The sequence below is a fragment of the Poecile atricapillus genome, chromosome 29 (genome assembly GCF_030490865.1).
Source record: "Poecile atricapillus isolate bPoeAtr1 chromosome 29, bPoeAtr1.hap1, whole genome shotgun sequence".
NCBI classification, from domain to species: domain Eukaryota; kingdom Metazoa; phylum Chordata; class Aves; order Passeriformes; family Paridae; genus Poecile; species Poecile atricapillus.
In genome coordinates this window covers 620,349-640,716 of record NC_081277.1, presented here as the reverse complement: position 1 = coordinate 640,716, position 20,368 = coordinate 620,349, and the positions used below count along the sequence as shown (strand labels likewise).

The window sequence follows — 20,368 nt, the reverse complement described above, 5'->3', positions numbered from 1 at the left end:
CACCCAGCTGGAAGGAGCAGGGTGCAGGGGGAACCTCCTCCAGCCCCCTGGGCAGCCCTTCCTGTGACCACAGACCTGTCCCAGTGTTTCCCCAGGCCCCCAGGCTGTGCTCCCTGGGCACGCACAGGCAGGGTGGGAGCACCTCCATTGCTCTGTGCCTCTGGTCCAGGCACTGCCAACAGCACTGGTTATTCTGGGGTGGGAGAAAGTGAGGACAGAGGGGTTTGGACCCAGGGGTATTCCCACAGCCACTGGGAATGTGCTGGACATGCTATTTCTGCAGCCATAGGGACTCCCCACTAGCTCAGGATGTGCCAGCACACAGCAGCTCTTCTGCAGCCACTTGCCCCATCCAAGAGACTCCAGTGCTTTGGACACTGCGCTGGGGACAATTCTCCTGTTTCAGATCATGCTGCAAAGCCAACAGCAAATCATTTCAAAAACTATTTGCCTCTGTGGGCACATCGCTGAGGGCAGTGAAGGACCAACAGCACAGCCCAGTCACTCCCAAGACTGACCCTCACCTGCTCAGAGCCTTCTGCATGGGACTCACCCTTCACAGAGAGCACATGGATTCTTCCCTTGATATCTATCTCATGTTTTACCCTATGATTTTGTAAAATAAAAGATGAAAATTTTAAATGACACATATTCCTTTCTTTGACACCAAGAATTATAAAGATTTGATAAAGATTTCCTATTACCTTATAAAATCTACCAGGCCAATCCTTCAGCAAGGCCATGCCCATAATTGCAAGCAGATGTCTTTCTCTGCTGACATGTTAAATGGAAGCAGAAAGACCCGCTGCTATCTCCCATCAACAATTTGCACTTAAGCAGAGAACAGATTTTCACAGAGCAGGGCTGCTGGAGGAGGAGGGGGATTAGGTTCCTGCAGCCCAGGCGTCTCAGCATTACAGCAAAACAAGGCAGCTCGGGAAAACAATGAACTCTAAAGAGTCCCTAATCCCAAAGTAACCAAAAGCTTTTGTGCAGGAAAATCAATTTGTGAAACTAATACTGCCAGGGCCCATGGAGAACACAGGGCCTGAGGTAGTGCAAGGGCGAGATGATCCAGCTGACGAGCCCCAGCTCCCAGCGACCCTGCCTGGGCAGCGCTGCCTTCTGAGATCTGTGTTAGCACAGAGCACAGGGGCTGCAATTACCAATACAAGAGGAACTGACAGGGTGTTTAGCAAACATTAAACCCAGGAAGCTTAAAAGGTCTTCCAGGATTATTAAACAAACATTTAGGACAAATGAAAGACTATGAAATGGTGAAGAAATCGCAAACACTCTGGAGCAGGCAGCTGGGGCTGCACAGATTCAGCTGGGCAGGACAGGGTTTAATCATTTACATAGTGTCACACATAGTCATGCCTCAGCTCTTGGCAAGTGTTAATCTAGGAACGGGACTTTGATAAAAATTTAGCCTGATATTAACATTTTATTAAATACCATTTAACATACAAATTTGAACATGCCAGCAGCACCATCAGTTTGGCCAGGCCAATGCCACCATCACTGTTCCACAAGCCCTGCAAGAGGACACATGGCCTCACATACATTAAACTACCTCAGAGCTTCCACAATTAGCTCAACCTTTTCCAAATCCATATCTTGCCTTGCTGTACAGTAAGTGGGGAGGATGTCTGGGCTGGCTGTGTCACCCCCACTTGAGGATGACCAATCTAAAGATGTCACATTTGTCTCAAGGGGCTGCAGTTTGTTATTTTCAGGGTTTAATGTAGTTCTGAACACCATACAGGAGAGGCTGCACACCTGCTCATCAGCCTGCCCAGGGCAAATGCCTCGATCTCCTCATTTCTTTCCAAGTAACAGCAGAGATGCTCACACTCCATTGTCCTCCTGGAGCCATAATTTATTCATATACAATGCCACACCTCCCAACAGAGTAGCCTCTCTGCCACATCAATAACTCAGGACTTTGGAGAAAGTCAGATTGAGGAGTGAAGTGCCAGCATAGGTTGCCAACAGCACAACAGGGCCCAGCCTGAGTTAAGAAGAAATGCTTTTGGTAGCAGCCTCATGGAGCTCACCCACACCTCAGAACAAGAGCAGAGAGCTGGATCCCAAAGAATGCTGTGCTAACTGCCTCAGGTGTGGCTCCTTCCAGCCATGTCCTGCCTTCCCTCCTCCTCCTCTCCACAGAATGGCTTGGCAAATACCTCCTGGTTGTCTCTAAAGGAAAAATATTTCAGACAGCAGTGAATTCCCCATCATAGCATACTTCTTCAGAAAAGAGGGACTGTTTGCCAACTGCTCGTGGCTCTTGGGATCTTGGCAGGCTGTGAGAGGAGCCCGCTGTGCTGCAGCATGCCCGTGCCCCACACTGGCAAGTGGAGACAGATTCATCACTCCAATGTGCCGGCCGGAGACAGAGCCAGGGCTCCCTTGGTGCTGGCGGGCACTGGCAGACCCCGCTCCTGCCACGCAGGCAACATCCTCGTGGCAGACTGCTGCCTCAGAGGGGATTTCAGCCTCTGATGGGGAGCTCTTGAAACAAAGCCCTCATTTGTTTCAAGGCTGTGAGGCCACCCTGGCAGGTTGACCTGTACTCGCTCCCTCGAGGCTCTCCAGGATGGAGCTTTGCTTTTGGAAGCCACGTGCTGCAAAGCTCCAAGCCCCCCATGTGGGTCTGTCTGCAGTGAGAAGCTCCCAAGAGCAGAGGAGCCGCCAGCTCACTCCACTCCCCTTCCAAGGACGACGTTCAAGCATGGCTTGGATACCCACAGGCTGCCCAAAGGGAGAAACTGGGTCCAACAGGCTGCATGCTCAGGGGCTCGGGTGGGATCACTGGAGAAGAAACAGTAATAAAAAAATGTCTGTTCCTTTACAAAACAGGGATTTTAAAAGCACTTGCTAAAGATACTGGAAGATACATTTTCCCTCACTAGGTCTGAGAGAGCTCTTTCTCCTTGGCGGTGCCACTGCAGCATGCGGAGCCTGGCTGGGATGGAAAAAAGAGCCTCTGCGCCAGGGAACAGCAGTTTCCAAACACAGCTCTGGCCCTGGGGTGGAGGGTGGCATTAATTACGTGTGTGTGTGTGTCCTTTATAAGGGTCATCCAGCACGATGCAGTGAGAAAGCAGGAGCAGCCTCTGAAACACAGTGGAGCATTTTCTCTGCAAGGTTTCTAGTGTTGGGGCAGGGAAAGGGGAGTTTCAGTGTGGCTTTAGAGAACGTTTCAGCTGAGACCTTTGAGCTTTCATGTGCACCCAGCAACCCCTCACTGCTGGGCCCATCTATAGCCACAGTGAGCACGGGGCTCTGTCCACTGGCTTCCCCTGGCACCACGCAGAGCAGCAGTCACAGCCAAGGCAGCTCCATCTGCCCACAAAGGGAAGGAGCTTGCTATTTCCATTTTTACTCTGTTATTTTTCAGTTATTTGTGCTATGCTCACTGCACACCTGGGTTGCCTGTTCATGGAACAGCTGATTAAAGCAGGATGGCAGCTCTGGATGGCAGATGTTTGCCTGCTGACCCCAGACCTGCTGCCTGCGAGCCAGTGATGAGCCAGCTTCAGCCTGGCATAGCTCCTGTGCATCACCCCCTCGTCCTGCACAGCACTCACAGAGTTCCACACCAGACACACCAGGCTGGTGTCCTCTCTTCTCCAGAACAAATCCTCCCCAGCTGTTCTTCCCAGCCTTATATTTCCCAGCAATGGTCAAAGCAAAACACAGACTGCCAGCAATTAAAAAAAATTAACTGAGGGATGGAAGGTGATTTTTTGTATAGCATGAAAGAAAACTGTATTTAGTTTGTAACTGAACTACAAACTGGAGGCTAGACAGCTGGAACTCAAAGGCTGGAGCAAAGAAGATAAACATTATTGGGAGGATAAACTGAGTCACAAAAGGATGATATTTTATTTTAGGATTTAAGGTTCATACTTCAGACAAGCTCAGGCTGTAGCAAGCCTGAGTGTCCCAGAGGTGGCGCATCCCTGTGCCACAGACACCGCAGAGCCCTCAGCAGGGCCAAACTGAGGTTGTCTCCCAGGATAAAACATGTCTTAGACTGAGCATTTATACATATGCTTGTAACTTAAACCAGAACCCATTATAACAATCAGCATCTGACATTTTAAAATGTAAAGTGCATCCTCGAACTGCACAAACAGTGCAGTGTTCTGGGAGCACTACACCAGACACATGGTGCCTGATTTAAGGAGACTTGTGTGCTTTCTCATTACAGTAAACACCTATTTGTTCTACATGACTCCACACAAGCACAACCCAGGATCTCGGCTACTTTCTCCACAGCTTACAGTTAGGCCATTTCAGGTTTTAGTAGACTGTTCTTGTTGGAGAGCAGTATAGGAAATTTAAAGACGGCAAAGGCAATCACATGCAGCACTTTGACTGCAAGTCTCACTTTTTACATTACCAAAAAATACTTCAGGAGCAGCCAGTTACAAGAAGTCAGTAAAGGAATTAATTCTGTAAATTTTCAGCAAACAGACTGCCTGGCTTCCTGCATCTCTTCAAACTGACCTAATGCTCTCACTTTGTTGAATGACCACAGATGAACCAGCAGTGAAACGCAGGGACACATAAAGCAGATTCACCCCAGGCCCTGAACTGCCCCAGGCACCAGCTCTGAGCTGGGAAAAGGAGACCCCAAGCAGCAACCCCACAGCACTGACCTTACCTGGTCTCGTGGTGACAACACTGCTGCCGGCAATGTCTCGGGCCAAATGCATTGCAGGAAGAACTTGCTGCTTTCCCTGAGCTCTTAAACCTTCCCCTGCACTCAGGACCAGCTGGGGCTGCAACACATTCTCAGCAGTGCCTCACCCCACAGGTGGGTAAAAAAATCACTTTGATTAAAACCACCTGCAAGCTGCAGCCAGGGCTGGCTGAAGCAGCAGGAGCTTCCCAGGAAGGGCACTTGCTCTCCCTGCAACCTGCTACATGCCAGTGGGCATGCAACCATGGCATCATGCAATCAGTAAGGCTGGAAAAGACCTCCAAGGTCATTGAGTCCACCCCTTGGCTGGGGTCACCTAAACCAACGTGCCACATCTAGTCATTCCCTGAAGCACTCCAGGGATCGTGACTCCACCTGGACTTCCCTGGACAGCCTGTTGCAATGCCCTGGAACCATGGACAGCCTCTAGGCCGGTCCATGGCAAGTTTAGCAGCAGCAGTCTCTCTGCCACAGCCCACCCTCTGCTGTGCTGTGCTCAGGAAGGCCAGGCAACAGGGACAGAGGGTCCCTGCCCCGTCCCAGTGGGGCTTTTAGGGGCACTTTGGGCACTCACAGATAACCAGACTTTCAGTTCATCACGTCCTAACTCCATTCCCCACACAGCTGGATTTGACAGCCCCCTCCATCATTTCACCTCATCAATCTGTGATGTTAAAGCCCATGGTTTATTTATTTCTTTACTTCACTAATAAAGCACATTATCTACAATGATTAATTTTGCAATAAAGAAACAACACTACTACAAATGGTGGTCTAAGACAACCTAGGGAGAGTCTACAAAGTTCACATCCTAAACCCATCTCTCTGTTAGCTGTGAAACATCATTCCTCAGAGTACTTGGCTTGTTAACACAATTCTTCTACAACCAAGTCCGTGGCTCTGTTCCCACGTGGGGAATAAGCACCACTCCCAAGCTAAGGAATAATTAATTTACTAGTTTTGAGGGGGTTTGGTTCAAACCTCAAAAATTAGGATTTGTTATTTCACTTAACTGTGATACAACAGGATTATCTCAGATGTCAGATATTCACTCTCTTAGAGTACTGTTGACGGATGAGAATACTAAATGGAAGAAGGATTATGAATATGGAGTGGTATGGGCCTATGAAAAAGAGAACTAGTCCAATTCACAGAATAATGAATTTCAGCTTGGTTGATAAATGTAATCATTTGGGTAAGATATTCGTCTTTCATAAACTATTTGAAATCATACAAACATGACATTTCGATTAGGGCAAAAAAGACATAATGATAGAGAGCCAAGCTGTCACAGATCAAATAGACAAAACCCCAGACTGATGGGTCCCACAGCAAAGAGGGAAAGACAGAGACGATACATTCCCTGTGGCGTTCCGCAGGGACAAGTCCTTGGCTTTTTGCACTCTGGTACTTTGCCAGCAGCCTAAAGGAACTATAAAAGCATCACTGGTAAAATGAAGGAGTGACACAAGCTGGAGGAGCTGGCCATGAGCTCCCCCCAGCCAAAGCCCTGGGCAGGCCAGCAACTGAACCTTTGCACAGGCCTGAAATGGAAAGACAGGTCTGGGCACGAGCAGCTCAGGCCACCTGCACACAGGAACTGCCACAGCAGGCCGAGGGTAGAGCATTCAGCTGGCCACTGCTGTGGACAGGGGCCTGCACGAGGCCAAAGGCACCGGTGTAGGCAGAGAGTCCCCTCTGCCCATGTCCCCCTGCACCAGCACACTGGGCACAGGGTGGACACTCAAAGGCTACCTGGGTGCAGCACAGTACTGGGCAAAAGGGGCTCAGCTGGCACAGCAGATGCCAAGGCAGGCACCCAGGGAGACATTACAAGAGATGCTGGTGAGGGAGGGCTCCAGCCCATCAAGGCACCACAAGGAACCATGGTTAAGGCTTAAACTAAGCAGGTTAAGACTATAATGGGATATTTTTACAGTGAGGGCAATTAGCTATTAGGAATTCTTATCAGAGGTTGTAACGGGTTCTCCACTATTCATTTATTAACTTTGATCATGAAGATGGGATCTCTGTCTAATCAGCCAGCTCTGGTTCATACAGGAATTCAGGGCAAACCTGCAGCCATGGAGACAGGAGTGACATGGTCACGAGGGTCCTTTCTGTAAGCATGCAAGCTCTTAAGATCACCGCATACCCCTCTGCTTTCCCTCTTTACCTGGCAGCTGCTATTTCAACGGTTGTACAGATCTGTACAGTAACAGGTCTTTAGACAATGCAGATATAAATTGTGTGTGACCTCAGCGACTGTTTGGTGCACACGCATCGCATGCCCAGGGGACCAGGCCAATGCCAGCAGCGGGGATGTGGGAGGGCTGAGATCAGTGAGGGAGCTCTGAGGAGCAGGATGGAGGAGCAGGAGGGCTTGGCTCCAGCATTCCTGCTGCAGAGTAGCGAGACCAAGCCGCCGTACCCAACTGTGCAGGTCCAGACAGTGGCTCTGCCACCACCCAACATATCACTTGAAAACAGACGGAAACGTCGGGCAGTCGGGTGATTTCATCTTCTTCATAAACTTCTTGAACTCTTTGTTCTTCTTGTCCCACTTGTAGATGGCTGTCAGCAGGTACTGAGTCTTCACCTGGCGGCCCATGATGAGGAAGTAGTGGCTGAGGTTGTCCAGCTGATGGCAGGGACAGTCTGCCCCATTTTTCAGGAACAGCACCAGCTTCTTCAGGTTCTTCTTCCGGATGGGCCCCAGCTTCAGTGCCTTCCTCTTCCGTGGAATGATCATCTTGTCCCCATTCTCCTTCTTCACTTCCTTTATGGTCATCTTAAGAGCTGCAAAACAAGATGGGTGAGGGGAAAAACAAAACTCCTAAGCAGCTTTCACAGCTCCTCAGCAGCACAACACCTCTGCTAAGTGAGGCTGAGGGGGCAGCAGTGCCCGAGGACGGCAGCAATGTCCTGTCCCGCTGCAGACATACAGTGCCATGCTCCATTCCTGCAGTCCCCTTCTCCCTACTCTGCTCCTGAATCCTCCTGCTCCATGGCATCATCCTGGCCATGACCTGGCCCACTGTGACACTCACACCCTTGCACCTGAGGTGGAGCTGCCCCATGCCCAGGAGAGCACCAAGGTAAAACACTGACATCTTTGTTCCCCTTCCTCCAGAAAACCAGCCAGCAATTTCCATTTGAGAGGGGACTTGTTCAGCTGCCAAGCACAAATGTTAGCTGAGTAAATTAGGTGACTTCCCTGCTTTAAAGGCATGGAGGGATTCTTGAAAGGATCATTTAGAAGGTAAATTTTGCTTCTCAATCATCTGTTTGCAGTCACACCGGCCCTCAGGTGCCTGTGAAACAAGATTCCAAGCACTGGATGTCTCTGCATCAGGGCTGTGGAAACCCCAGCATGCAGTCATGTGTCTGCACCTTCCCCAGGAGAAGGGAAGTTGGTCTGATACATTTCCACGGAAAATAATCTCCCCTCTTTGGGTTCAGCATTTTCCCAAGTTAATTGCAATACCTCCCACCCCCCAAAAAAAAGAAAAAAAAAGGGTTTTTGCCATGACCATGAAAAGGAATTTTGCATACATGGGAAAAATGATGAAAATGTGTTGTACATTAAAACATCATTTCTGTGCCATTTGGCTCTGCCTCGTTTTTGGGGAAAAGCACATATGGCCAAAAATCGCTAACATATTTTCATCATTTGGGAGCTTACTTCAGTGCTGCAGATAACTAATGCTCAGAGAGGTGATCTGTTGGCTGCTGCCCCTTCTCATTAGAGTCTCAGGCCAGTTGCAGGCAGTCCACAAAAACCTCTGGTTCTGGCAGGGAGATGGGTCCCCCACAGCATCATTCCTTGAAATCCTGCTCTGCTGGAACATGTCACGGTGAACACATGTTGCTACCTGGATGGGAGCACTGCATGGTCCAGATGCAGAAGGCAGCAGGACAGCATGATGACAATCCCAAGTAGGCAGCAGAGACTCAGGATCCCCCTTCTGTGCTCCCAGCCACTGCCGTGGCAACGGGAGCAATGGTGTTTGCCTGCTCCTGTGCCAAAAATACTCCCCAGGTTTGCCAAGGGCCATGTCATGTTACACTGTTACTGTATAAGAAAGTAATCTAGGTCTGGAAACCCAAGTGAAATCTTCATTCCATCTGTTTTTCAAATTCAGGAGCTAAAGAGACTCCAGCTTTAAGGAGCTAAAGATGCTGAACCAGATCAGTTTGCAACAAATCTGGAAAATGAAGTAAGTAGTCTTCAAGCAGCTCTAAGCTCCATGACATCAACTGGGCAGCAGTAGCAGCAACACTCCTCAATGTCAGCCTCGCTTTCTTTACTCATGCTGACTGGAGCCCTTGCACTAAGCACAGAGATGGCCAGGGCAGGAAGGATGGTAAAACACTGTCACCCTGAAAACTAAAGCCTTCTGATAATGTTTTCATAGTTTTAGTTACTTTCCCATACAAGTTCTATAAACATCAGTTGCTTATCACATTCCTTCTAAGAAATGTCTTTTGATGGACATTTCACACGACCAGTGTGCTTGGGAAGGTGGTAACTTAATTATCCAATCCCTGGTCATTGTTGAGAATCTATAAATACTGGAGTCAGAGAATAAAGGTTAGTTCTTTCCTGTTCTAACATTAGAAAGTGTTTGTGTGAATCATTTTGTGTCCTTTAGCGACAAAACACCATTACAACAGCTCAATAAGAGACTTCTGCAAAATGGCTTGTTTGCAAACTGCTTTGCTGAGATCACTGCAAAGTTTGATCCTTTTTGCTAGAGGAAGAAAAGGATCTGCCAGCTAGTGGAGGTGCTGATCTACTCCAAGTATCATACACCATGGAAGACAAAGAAGGCCTGGTAATCCCGTGCTGTGGGAGCTCACAGCTGCTCCCTTCCCTGCACACAGCAGTTTGTGAGCCAGCGATGCAGGTTCATGGAAGCTGCCCAGGGGAACCATACATCCAGATGTAAACCAAAACCTCATCCAAACCTTGCTCGTGCAGAGCAGCACACAGAGCCAAGATGGGATAATGCCAAGGGGGATGAAGGAAGAGGCTGACCAAGGGTGCAAACAGTTTGTGTCAGGCTCTGTTCTTCCCAGCAGCAGTGTCCTCATAACCAGCAAGAGGCTGCAGCGCTGCCCAGGTAAACACAGCCTTGCTCAGGGATCACCAAGCCTTTGGTGCTGCAGGCTGAGCAGTCACACAAGCATGATGATCTCTGCTCAGCCCTCATTCCTCTGCAGTGACCTTGCTCCCCAAATTCCCCTTGTTCACTTAACTGGGCCACATTCCCTAAGTTACAACCCACATTCCAGGTAAGGTTCCCAGGTATGAAAGTGTTCCATAGTGACAGGCCAGACACACAGCTTTTGCACGGTGCACCAGGAAAGTGGTGCCTGAGGGAACATTCATTCATTCCGGTGTGCACCCCACTCTAAGAGCTCAACACCACGCAGTGGGAGGCAGCCTCCAACTTCTGACTTTCCTAGAGCATGACATTTGGAAGGGGGGACCACGGGGCTGCAGGAGCCAGCCTGGCGTCTCCCCAGCCCTGGGAATGCTGCCGCAGCAGGCAAAAGGCTTGAGTGGGATGCTTTGAGTCTTGGCTCCAGGATGCAGATGAGCTGCCAAAGCAAACAGCTTCCTCACTGGGAACCTTGGCCTTTCCACTCCCCCCATGCTGCACCAAATCTGTCTCAGCACCAAGTGGGAGAAGGGCCAGAATTGCCTCTGAGATGCCAGGACATGCTTGCTCAGACAGACTAAATATTCAGCTGTGGCTGCTAGGCAGGAGCTGGCCCCAGGAGAGTTATCCACAGCAGGAGCATGTGCCACCTTTGCAGTCCAGCAGCTGCATTGTGACCACAGGCTACCTCAGCATAGCTGTGGCACTGGTAGCAGCACCGGCCCCTGCCACTCCGCATGTTACAGTGGCCCAAGGGGCTGCAGGATCAACATGCCACCCACTTTCTTACCATTTACTTTCATGGGACACCCACATGTTCCAGCACAAGCTTTTCCGAGGACGGTGCTGTATCAGGGTAGTCACCCGCTGAGAGCAGGAGTGCCCGTGCTCTGTTCACAACCCACTACCACGCACCGTTCCCGTTCCCACTGGCACCTCCACCTCTCTTTTTCAGCACAGGACAGCCAGGGACTAGGTTACTGTTTCTGCTGTTCTCCTGCCTGCACGGGCAGGGGCCCCACTCCAGCACCTCATGTGCAGGAAAGGGAATGTGAGAGAAGGGAAAGCTCCACTGTTCCTTCAGCCTCATTTTTCTTTCCTTTAGAAATCACTGAGAAGGAAGAAACCTGCCAGAAGACACATTAGGGCTGTAACAGGAGAAGGCTGCAGGCAAGGACCTGTCAGTCACAGTGAAAAAATAAACAGCATGTATTGATTGTTCTGCAGTCCCCAGTGCCACAGAGCCTGTTCAGCAGGATCCCCTCAGACCCCAGAGAAAGGGCAGAAACAATAAATAAAATCACTAAGAGAAACAGAGCGTGGAATGAACTCCTGGAGTAAGAAACAAGTGCTGGCTGCAGCCCAGGGCAGCTGGGGGAGGTGGCTGTGGGGGCACTGGAGGCCGATCTCATGCTTCCTCTTGCATCCATTGCCATCTCAGCACACCAGCACTACACTAAAACCTACACTGCAGTTACCCCCACATACCTGATCCTGCCCCCCATGCTGCTCTGTGCTCAGGCCAGGGTTCTGGCACCCCTCACTCACAGCCACCCCAAAGCTGTCTTACTCTCAGAGGAGCAGCCAAACTGCATCAAAGCAGCATGCTAGAGTCTACATTCATTCTTGCTCAAACAAAGGCAAACCCAAAGTTCTGTTGGACCATGAGGCTGGCAGTCTCCTGGCACCCCTCTGACCCCCAGCATCTTGTCCAAGATATTCTCCTGCCTTGTCTTTACAGTTTGTGTTCACAGCTCACTGCAGCTCTCTTCCTGCACTGTACTCTAGACCAACACCAGGGCTGCTACACAGCCACTTCCTACACCGGCACAGCCACACATCTGTGGTGGGCAAAGTGCTCCTCACCTCTTTTCTGTAACAAGCTGCTTGGATGTAAGAGAAACCTGCAGTAATGACACAGCAGGAATCAGTGCAAGACCTACCAACAGCTGCCCCATGCAGCACATGTTAGTTTAAACATTTATTGTACATGTCTGGCTTTGATGAGGATCTGTAACCTGTCAGTTGCCAGTGTTTACCTTGGTGGACGTGCATGAGAAACCTCAGTCTGAAGATTTGGAAGTTTATAATAGTGTCAGATAAACAGCTTTCCTTGAGAAATCGCCCCATGATAGTAACCTCCCAAGACTAAACAAAGATCCAAAGGGCATGCACTCTGCTTTGGGAAAACTGCCTGAAGCCAATGTTTCCTCCACTAGCCACTCCCTCTGCTGAGACGTCCTTCTCACCCCTACACTGCCTTCCCTCACAGGGCACAGGTAGGACCAGCACTGAATCCCGTGCTCCTGCTCCCCAGCTGGCTATAGACAGGCAACATCTGCCCAGAAATAATTCCATCCTTTGGACACAGTCACCACTGTCTTTCCCAATAACAACTTACACTGTGGGCAAGTCACTGTCCCAGGCTGCTCTGCCGAGGCAGGGAATTCTTCTGGTTTGCCTCTGCTCCCCGTTGTATAACTGTCCATGGGAGCATGGGAGGAGCATGAGAGGATACTTAGCAGCAGAAGCTGATGACAAGCATGCAGTTAAGTTTGTATTTCCCTTCTCTTCTCGGATCACTCCTCGCATACCTCTGGCAAGGGGACAGGTATTGCAGTGACCCACCAGCACTGGACCCACCTCGCTCCTTCTCTGGGATGAAGGTCCCCCAGCCCCCAGACTGGGGCAATGCCTCTGCATCACTGCAAGCCCAGGAAGGGAGCTCTTATCCAAAGCAGGTGTGCTTCTCCCTCCCTCCCTGCCATCTCTCCCTGTGTGTGCAGTAAGGCAGGGGCAGCTCTGATTCAGCTCCCACGGCCTGCCCAGAACAGAGCTCTGAGCACCCCAACTTGGAGCACTCAGCACCTCCCACTGCCCCGCCAGGCCATGCACTGAATGTCTGCTTCCATTCCCCAAGCGAGCCAGAAGTATGCACATTCCTGAGGTTACAGGGGTGTTCCCGTTGATGCTTTTCCCTGTTAGAAAAAGCCTGTGCTGAACTTAGGACTTCTGGCATACCAAATCTGCAGGAGAGTTGAGAATTCATTTCCAGCAGAAAGGGTAACACACCAGCATGCAGAGCAGGTTTGGGTTTGCATAAGCACGCTCCAGTACAAGGCACATTCAAGTGCTAATCCCCCAGGAATGCACACCTTGTTCAATATGCCTTTAATAATCTTCCGGGAAAGTTACATACACCAGCAAGGATGTCAAAACCACTTAATTCTGGGTTTGATCTGAGAAAGCTAATATATTTCCTTGTGATAATCTTTTCTTTTTTTTAAATGAAGTTCAGTTTACCTCTGATTGTCTGCTCACTCACTCATTTAGGACAAAGCTTTCAAGTAGCTTTGTATTTTTTAACACCCACCTCCGCATACCCACACTGACATCTAGAGGCACATGTGCCTGGCCTTGGGGACAGATGGCAGGACACAGCAGCACCAGCACGGGCAGGGAAACATGGCAGTCCCATTCTAGCCCACACAGGAGTCATGCTGCCCCGTGCCCAACTCCTCCCTGTGAGGAGAGCCTCCCTGCGCCCAGAGTGCTCCTTCTTACCAAACTCGCTGGCACACAGGTGCTCCACAATGGCCTCTGACTTCATCTCATTGTCACAAGGGGGACACACAGTCGTTCCTGGCAAGAGAAAAGAAGCGAAGACAATTGAGAGCTGGCAAGAAGCCAGCACAAGAAGGATCGCAGAGCCAGACTGCCCATGCTGTCAGACCACCACCCTCAAGGGGGATCCGTGCCCACGCACCCTGCCACGGGCTCCCGGGTCCCATACAACAACACCCTACTAGGTGTAAGGAACCATCCACCAGCTTACAGGGCAGCACTGGCCACAGGCAACCTTCTGCCAGCCCCACTCCAATGCTGTCAGTGGCCCCAAGGCCAGACACAGGCAGCTGCTAAAAGGAAAAGGACAGCACTGGCAAAGAGAGGAGCTTTCAGAGCCAGGCATTCAACTGAGGGGAGCCGCCTGACAAGGGGCATGGCCCATAGCCTGCTGACATTCCCCCCCCATGGCATGCCAAGGCAGGCATACAATGCCTGAACCCCAGCACAGCAGGAGGATGCTGCCCAGAGATAGCTCAAGTGCCAAGGTGCTACCCTGGTGCCAGGCAAGGGGGTTCAGGACAGGGACAGCCCAGCTCAGTGTACCGCGTTCCCCTCAGCACTGGGGACCATCCCACAGCCCAGGCAGTGCTCAGGAAGCCCCTGACCACCCTCCCTCCTGCCCTGTCCCAGAGCTGCACTGGCTGGAGATGGACCAGCACAGCTCTTGTGGATGCTGCCACCACCAATGGTGGTCATGCTCTTTTGAGTCCAGGGCAGCCTCATGGCTCCAGCAGAGCAGAGCCATCTCTGCTTGTCAGTCACTGGCAGTAGCCAACATCTGCCTCTCGGGAAATGCCAGCAATGGGGATTTCACTGGGATCTGGGAGCAAAGCTCACTTCACCCAGAGAGTAAGAATCTGTTTCAGGTTCCTGTCTGCAGTTGGAACAGACCACCCAGCAGCAGAGATGTAGACTTGAGCTACTGGCAGATTAATTTATTGAGCTGGGAGATGCTTGTTGCTGGTCCAGCAAGATGGAGGGCTCTTCCCACACAAGGGAGTCATTCTCAGGGACAACACTGCAGCAAAACATCTGCCAGCCCCTGCATGTAAACAGAGCACTCATGGCCTTCCAGCCCTCAGCCAGGCAAGCAAATCCACAGCGTTGCTGAACCAAAAAAATAGAGAGGTGTCCCAGAAGAGAGGTGCAGAGCCAGAACTGCTGGCAAGAGAGGCACAGCCACGACCATCGTGTCATGTCTCCTTGGCCACAGATGCCCCACAGGGATTCAGGCCAGACATTCGTTTTCTGTGGCTTGTTCTTTCCCTGTCACCACCCCCAAATCTCTTCTGTGCCAAATGCTAATTCCTGGGGACATGCACCATGACTTTATTAATCACACATGCAGAGCAACTGGCCTTCCGCTCCTCTGATGTGCAAGTCACAAGTCAGCCTTCACAGCACCAACATCCACCTCCCCAGTCCCACATTCTCTGTTTCCCTGAGAGCTGTCCATCACCCAGGTAACCTCTTCCAGAACCCTAACATGCAACTGCCACTATCACCACCTCACTCAGAAGCCAACCTTTGGAGATATGATGACATCTCTTAACACTGTATTTTTAAAATCAGCAGTCAGAATTTTTGTTTCCAGGCTGCACATTTAACGAGCTCATGACAAGGGAGAGAGGGTGCTCATAGGAAGGTGACACAGGCCCAGCTGTCCATCTGCTGCAGAGCCAGGAGTTCCTCACTGTGCTGGGGACCACTGTCAGGAATAAGCAGGGGGTACCTGCCATGCCAAGTACTTCGATCTGCCTCAGCAGCCGAAATGCACATGAGGAGGGCAGCCAAGCCTACACCAGCCAGACAAATGTGAAAGCCACTGCTGCATCCACTCTATGAGCTTTCCAGGCAACCAATTAAAATAGGAAAAAAAAAAAAAAACAACCAAACAAAAATGGAAAATAAGAGTCATTGTTCCCTGTTGCAAATACAGGCTTTGTTCTAGCTGTGCTCCAGCAGCCCCTCAACAGGCTGTAACACACCCAAGGTGGCAGAGACCCCTGCCTTGCTGCACCAGGGCCCAGAGGCAGCAGCCATCTGTGGGCTGGACCCAGCAGCCCCTGGGTAGTCCCTTCCACAGACAGCAGCTTCACTTGTGCACAATCCCCCTTCCCTAACTTGAGCAGGTTGCTCAGAGTCCCACCAAACCTGACCATGAATGTTTGCAAGGACAGGGCATCCACCATGTTTCTAGGTAACCTGTGCCAGTGTTTTACAACCCCCACTGCAAAAAACTTCTGCTTTATATCCAACCCAAATCAGCCCATCCTCCAGTTCTGCCTCCTGCAGCTCTTTTACAGCACAACAGGACTGCAGGAGACACTGTCTCCTGACAATGGGAAGGAAAATTGTCCTCTGCTCTGAGTTACCACATCACACTACAGTCAGGAACACAAATGCTGGGGCCCCAGCCAGCTCCTGCACAGTTCTGTGCCTCAGGAAAGCTGCTGTTCTGTGGAGCCACAGCTACCCCAAAACTGCAAGCCCTCCCATCTGTCCTGAGGCACTACAGCAGACATCTCCAGCCCACCCTCTGGGCCCAGTGCAGGTTGGCTGGGGCCCATCTGATGCAGCTGACAGCTCAGCTCCAAGCACAATCTCAGCCTGCCTCCAGCTCACTTGTTCCCTGCTGACCATTTTCCAATGCCTGGCTGCAGAGCCAGCTTACTCCAGGGGCAAGAGAAGGAATGTGTAATGCTGTATTAATCTGCAACTCCCCTGATGCATCCTGTGGGCCTGCAGGCTTTACTGCCTGTGCTTAAGGAGAAAGGAATTCAGCAGGTCAGCTCTTAGAGAGGCAGAAACAAATTCCAATTTCAAGGTGTTAATGGGGAAAAAATACTGAAAGAGTTTGTTCTTATTAGTACCAAGAGAAAAGTGGGGACACTGCTTGGTTCTGACCCTCTTTGAATCAACAGAAAACACCTCTGTGCCCAAGAGCAAAGGGGCTCCAGGAGCTGATGTTGACAGAAAACACAGACAAACCATGGACAGGGTGCACATAGTAGAACCCAGGCAGATGAAAGTACCAGCCAGCACAGGCACAAGGACTGAGCTGCAGGTCACCTAGGATGACTCGACATCTGCAGGAAGTGGTAGTACCAGAGCTGAAGCAATGGGTGCCTCAGGGGCCATAAACAGATACTCTGTGGCACACAAGAGATTCTGCAGTGCTGGTTCACATCACAGCAATGGTTGCAATTAACTTTGCTTCTTCCACTCCAAACTGAGGCATCACAAGGAAGCAGTAGTGTCCCAACCCCAGTGCTGCCTTCAAGACAGGTCCGAAAGGTAAAGTTGCTAAACTACTCAACGGAAAACCTGGCAGGTGCTGCTCATTCAGAAGCCTGTTCCCAGGTCTTGGCTCATTAATGTCTGTAAAATGAATTACCTGCACACAGCCCAGACTATTTCAGACCCTGGAAGGGCCAGCTCAGATCCAGCTGTCCCAGGAGCATGCTTGGCTGAAAGTCCCTGGGGAGAAGCAACCTTTGTACCTGCAACACAGAACATGGCTGCGGTCTTGACCAAGGGTCCAGGTTCACATAAGACATATTAATTTAGAGCATTCCTGGAAAACAACGATGTTTCTCCAGCAGTCACATCAGTAAGGGCAAGCCATGACAAGGAAGCCAGTACGTCTGTGCTGCCATCACTGTGGGGAGAGGCTGGATCCCTGGCAATGAGATCAGCCAAAGCTCAGCCCCCTGACACCCCACCGGCATGAGCTTCACATTCCACCTGCCTCTGGATGTCATTTCCAAGATGTGCCATGGGCCCTCATGTACAGCTCCTCTGGGTACGGAGCTCAGGGGTGCTCCTCTGCCCACCGTGTCACAGTCACTGTGCCACTGCTCTCCACACACCCAGCACAGCTCCTAGAGACTCCTCAGGCTGTCACCCCTCTGCGGCAGGATGCACGCCGTTGTTCCTGTCCTCTATCAGAAGGGCTCCCTGAAGTACGAGTCCTTTCAAGATGGGCAGGATGACATTGCTCAGTCCCCGTCGGCTGGGTTACTTCTCCCAGTCGAGCACCACATACAGCCTTTGTCTGTACAAGTCCCTGCAGACGAGCTCTGACACAGCGCAGAAGCCACAGAAACCACTCAGCCCCTGGCCCCGAGCTCCTCCCGAGAGCCGGCACTATGCCCCCGTGCAATCAGGAGTGACAATTCCTTCCGATGAGGCTCTGCTGGCCAAAAAGCACTGCAATCTCCTAGAGCCCCCTGCCATCTCCCTCTACAAGCATTCCTCCTGCCAGCCTTTCACAGTGCTCCAATAGCAAACACTGAAGTGACACCAGGATATTTATTTATTTTCAAGTTTCCAGCAACAAGCCAGAGTCACTGCAACTTGAACAAACCATTCTGGCACCACAGAAACGTGCCACATGCAATGGAAACAAACACGAACCACGCTCACTTTCCCTAGTCGCTTCTGGGCAGGTTTCTTGCTCCTTCACCCGAGGGCAGAGCTGGATCTCCACTGCACACCCAGCCACCAGCTGCCCAGCCTCTCACCCTAGGACTGCACTGGACGTGGGGGATCCTGCCAGGACTACGGTCACAGTTGGCTTCAATCAACCAGCACTTTCTGCCATGGCATACATCCTCCTGCTGCGCAGGGCAGCCCTGCAGGAGTCTGGCTCGGGAGCAGAACCAGGACAGTGCAGTATCTGAGCACAGAGGGTCACACTTTGGTCCATCAGGGCTGGAGCCCGTGCAGGTATCAGAACAGGCACAACCCCACATGTCCCAAACAGCCTGTCCCAAGGCTCTGGGATGGGGATGAGGAGCTGGCAAGGCATCCCACCTACCTTAGGACAGGAGGGCACAGAGAGTGAGTGCTCAGAGGCTAGAGAAGGGCTGCTCCCAACAAGAGTTCATATGAGCCTCCTCCTGCCACAAGAGCCCCTTCAGTCCCATGCGGCGCCTTCTGGGCTAACACCTAGCCTGTCAGCTCAGAGAGGAGTGCCAGGAGCAGGGCTGCAGCACAAGCCATGCCTTACCTTTGGGCCTGGAGACCTCGGTGGCATTGGGAGCTGTCATAGCAATGCAGACGTCATCCTGGGGAAACTGGTCACACTTGAGCATGTCTGGCCAGAAGAAGCCAAAGAACTGCATGACAGGCTCACAGGAGTCACGCACGGCCTCGCAGAGCCAGCGGCAGGGGTAGACCGGCCGGTCCAGGCACACGGGGGCAAAGAGGGAGCAGAGGAAGACCTGCGTGCCCATGTGGCAATTCTTGTTGAGCAGTGGCACCCAGCTGCTTGCCTGGTGCTTCACTTCGGCCATGGTCTCGTGGTCCAGCAGGTTGGGCAGCACCATCTTGTCGTAGCCCACGCTGTGGCAAAGCCGCAGGTCGGCAGGGATGGCCACGCACTGGTGGGGTTTGGCGTAGAAGCGCCCGCCAGGGTAAGGGCCCAGGTCTGACTGGTAGCTGACATAGTCGTACTCGCTGGCCACGCCGCAGGCCAGCAGTCCGGCGGCCACCGACACCAGCGCCCGCAGGGCTCCACCGGGCCCCCCCACGCTGCCCATCGCCGCGACCCGCCGACGGTGGCCTCGACAGCACCTCACGCCGCGACTCGCCGGGCGCCCGCTGCCGGCGGCCGCCCCCGGGGACCCTCCTCGCACCCCCACCGACGGCCCCTCCGCTGCCCCTACCCGCTCCCCTCAGAGCCCCGGAGGACGCCGCGCTCCCGCCGCGCTCCCGCCGCCCCGGCCCCGGCCCCGGCCCCGCTCTAGCCGCGCTCCGGCCGCGCCGCGGGTTTGTGAGCCCGCGGCAGCCAATCAGCGCGCCGCCGCCCGCCGCGCGCCCGCCCGCCGCTGTCAATCAGTGGCGCAGGAGCCAATCCCGCCCCGCCCCGCCCCGCCCAGCGCGGCCCCGACGGCCCCGCAGCCCGGCCCGGCCCGGCGTCACCTGCCCCGGTGAGGGCCCGCGGGGCCCGGCCCGGCGGCGCTGAGGGCCCGCGGGGCCAGGCGTCACCCGCCCCGGTGAGGGCCCGCGGGGCCTGGCCCCATGGAGTGCGGCCGGGGGAGCGCGGGGTACCGAGAGACCTCCCCCGGGCGGGGCGCCTGAGCTCGCCTCGTAGCCCCGCTCGGCTGCATCCCCGGTGGGCGGCCCGAATCCCCCGGAGCCGCTCCCGGTCTCTGAAGCCGGGGCGGCTCCGGGAGGTCCCGGCGCTCCTGAGCGGCCGTTCAAAGGTTGCAGATATTTCTGTGAGCCTGGACTGGACCGTGCAGAGCTCATTTCCCAGTTGACAAGTTCCAACAGAAACCATGACATTGAAAGAAAGAAAAACAATAGCAACCAAACAAAATGCAGGAGAGGGAAAGGGGGTCTGTTCGGTAAAGTGGTATCGCATTTGGGTACCCTGTTCCAGATGCACTGGAGGAGCAGGAGCTGCATTCCCTGTTCCTCCAGCAGCACCAGGCCCTCGCCACCCTCACTCTGCTCTGCTCCTCAGGCCTCGCTGCGCTCCAAGGCCAGGAGCTGTGTTTGTGCAGGACAGAGGCCCTGGGGCTGCCCAGGAGCCAGCACAGACGTGTGGAGCTGCCAAGCCGGGTGCCCCTTGCTGCAGGCCAGGCAGAAGAAGTTGCCTTGGTCCTTGTGCACAACATCTGGCCATTAAGCAGCTCTACAGACCCTTGTGTGTCTACAGGTCCCTGTCCTAGGGAGCTCTCCTGGGCTCCCGCCTCTAGAATCCTCCAAAGCTCCCCTTCTTCCTGCTGCCTTCTGCTCAAACAACTTGTACTACTTAAAACAGGAACTACACCTCATTGAGAGGTAAATGGAAGAGGCTCTGCAGCCGGGAAGCCTGAAAGAGCCACTTTGAGCTGAGGGTCAT

At 52.6% G+C, this 20,368-nt stretch overlaps 1 protein-coding gene across 1 annotated transcript; it reads right to left on the bottom strand.

Annotated features, from left to right (window-relative positions):
* Positions 1 to 5,384: 5,384 nt before the first annotated feature.
* Positions 5,385 to 19,261, bottom strand: SFRP1 (secreted frizzled related protein 1). The gene is made up of 3 exons (XM_058859403.1): positions 18,527 to 19,261; positions 13,450 to 13,527; positions 5,385 to 7,516 (listed from the first exon to the last, which is right to left on the bottom strand). The coding sequence occupies exons 1-3, from the start codon at positions 19,056 to 19,058 to the stop codon at positions 7,194 to 7,196; spliced, it is 933 nt and encodes a 310-aa protein (XP_058715386.1). The 5' UTR covers positions 19,059 to 19,261; the 3' UTR covers positions 5,385 to 7,193.
* Between the last annotated feature and the right edge of the window lie 1,107 nt (positions 19,262 to 20,368).

What these genes read in the sequence shown, in the direction of transcription:
- SFRP1 (XM_058859403.1), bottom strand. Translation starts at nt 19,058, where the DNA reads ATGGGCAGCGTGGGGGGGCCCGGTGGAGCCCTGCGGGCGCTGGTGTCG. An exon ending in CGAGGTCTCCAGGCCCAAAG is followed by an intron (nt 13,528 to 18,526) that starts GTAAGGCATGGC and finishes TTCTCTTGCCAG; the next exon opens with GAACGACTGTGTGTCCCCCT. An exon ending in CCTGTGTGCCAGCGAGTTTG is followed by an intron (nt 7,517 to 13,449) that starts GTAAGAAGGAGC and finishes CTTGTTTTGCAG; the next exon opens with CTCTTAAGATGACCATAAAG.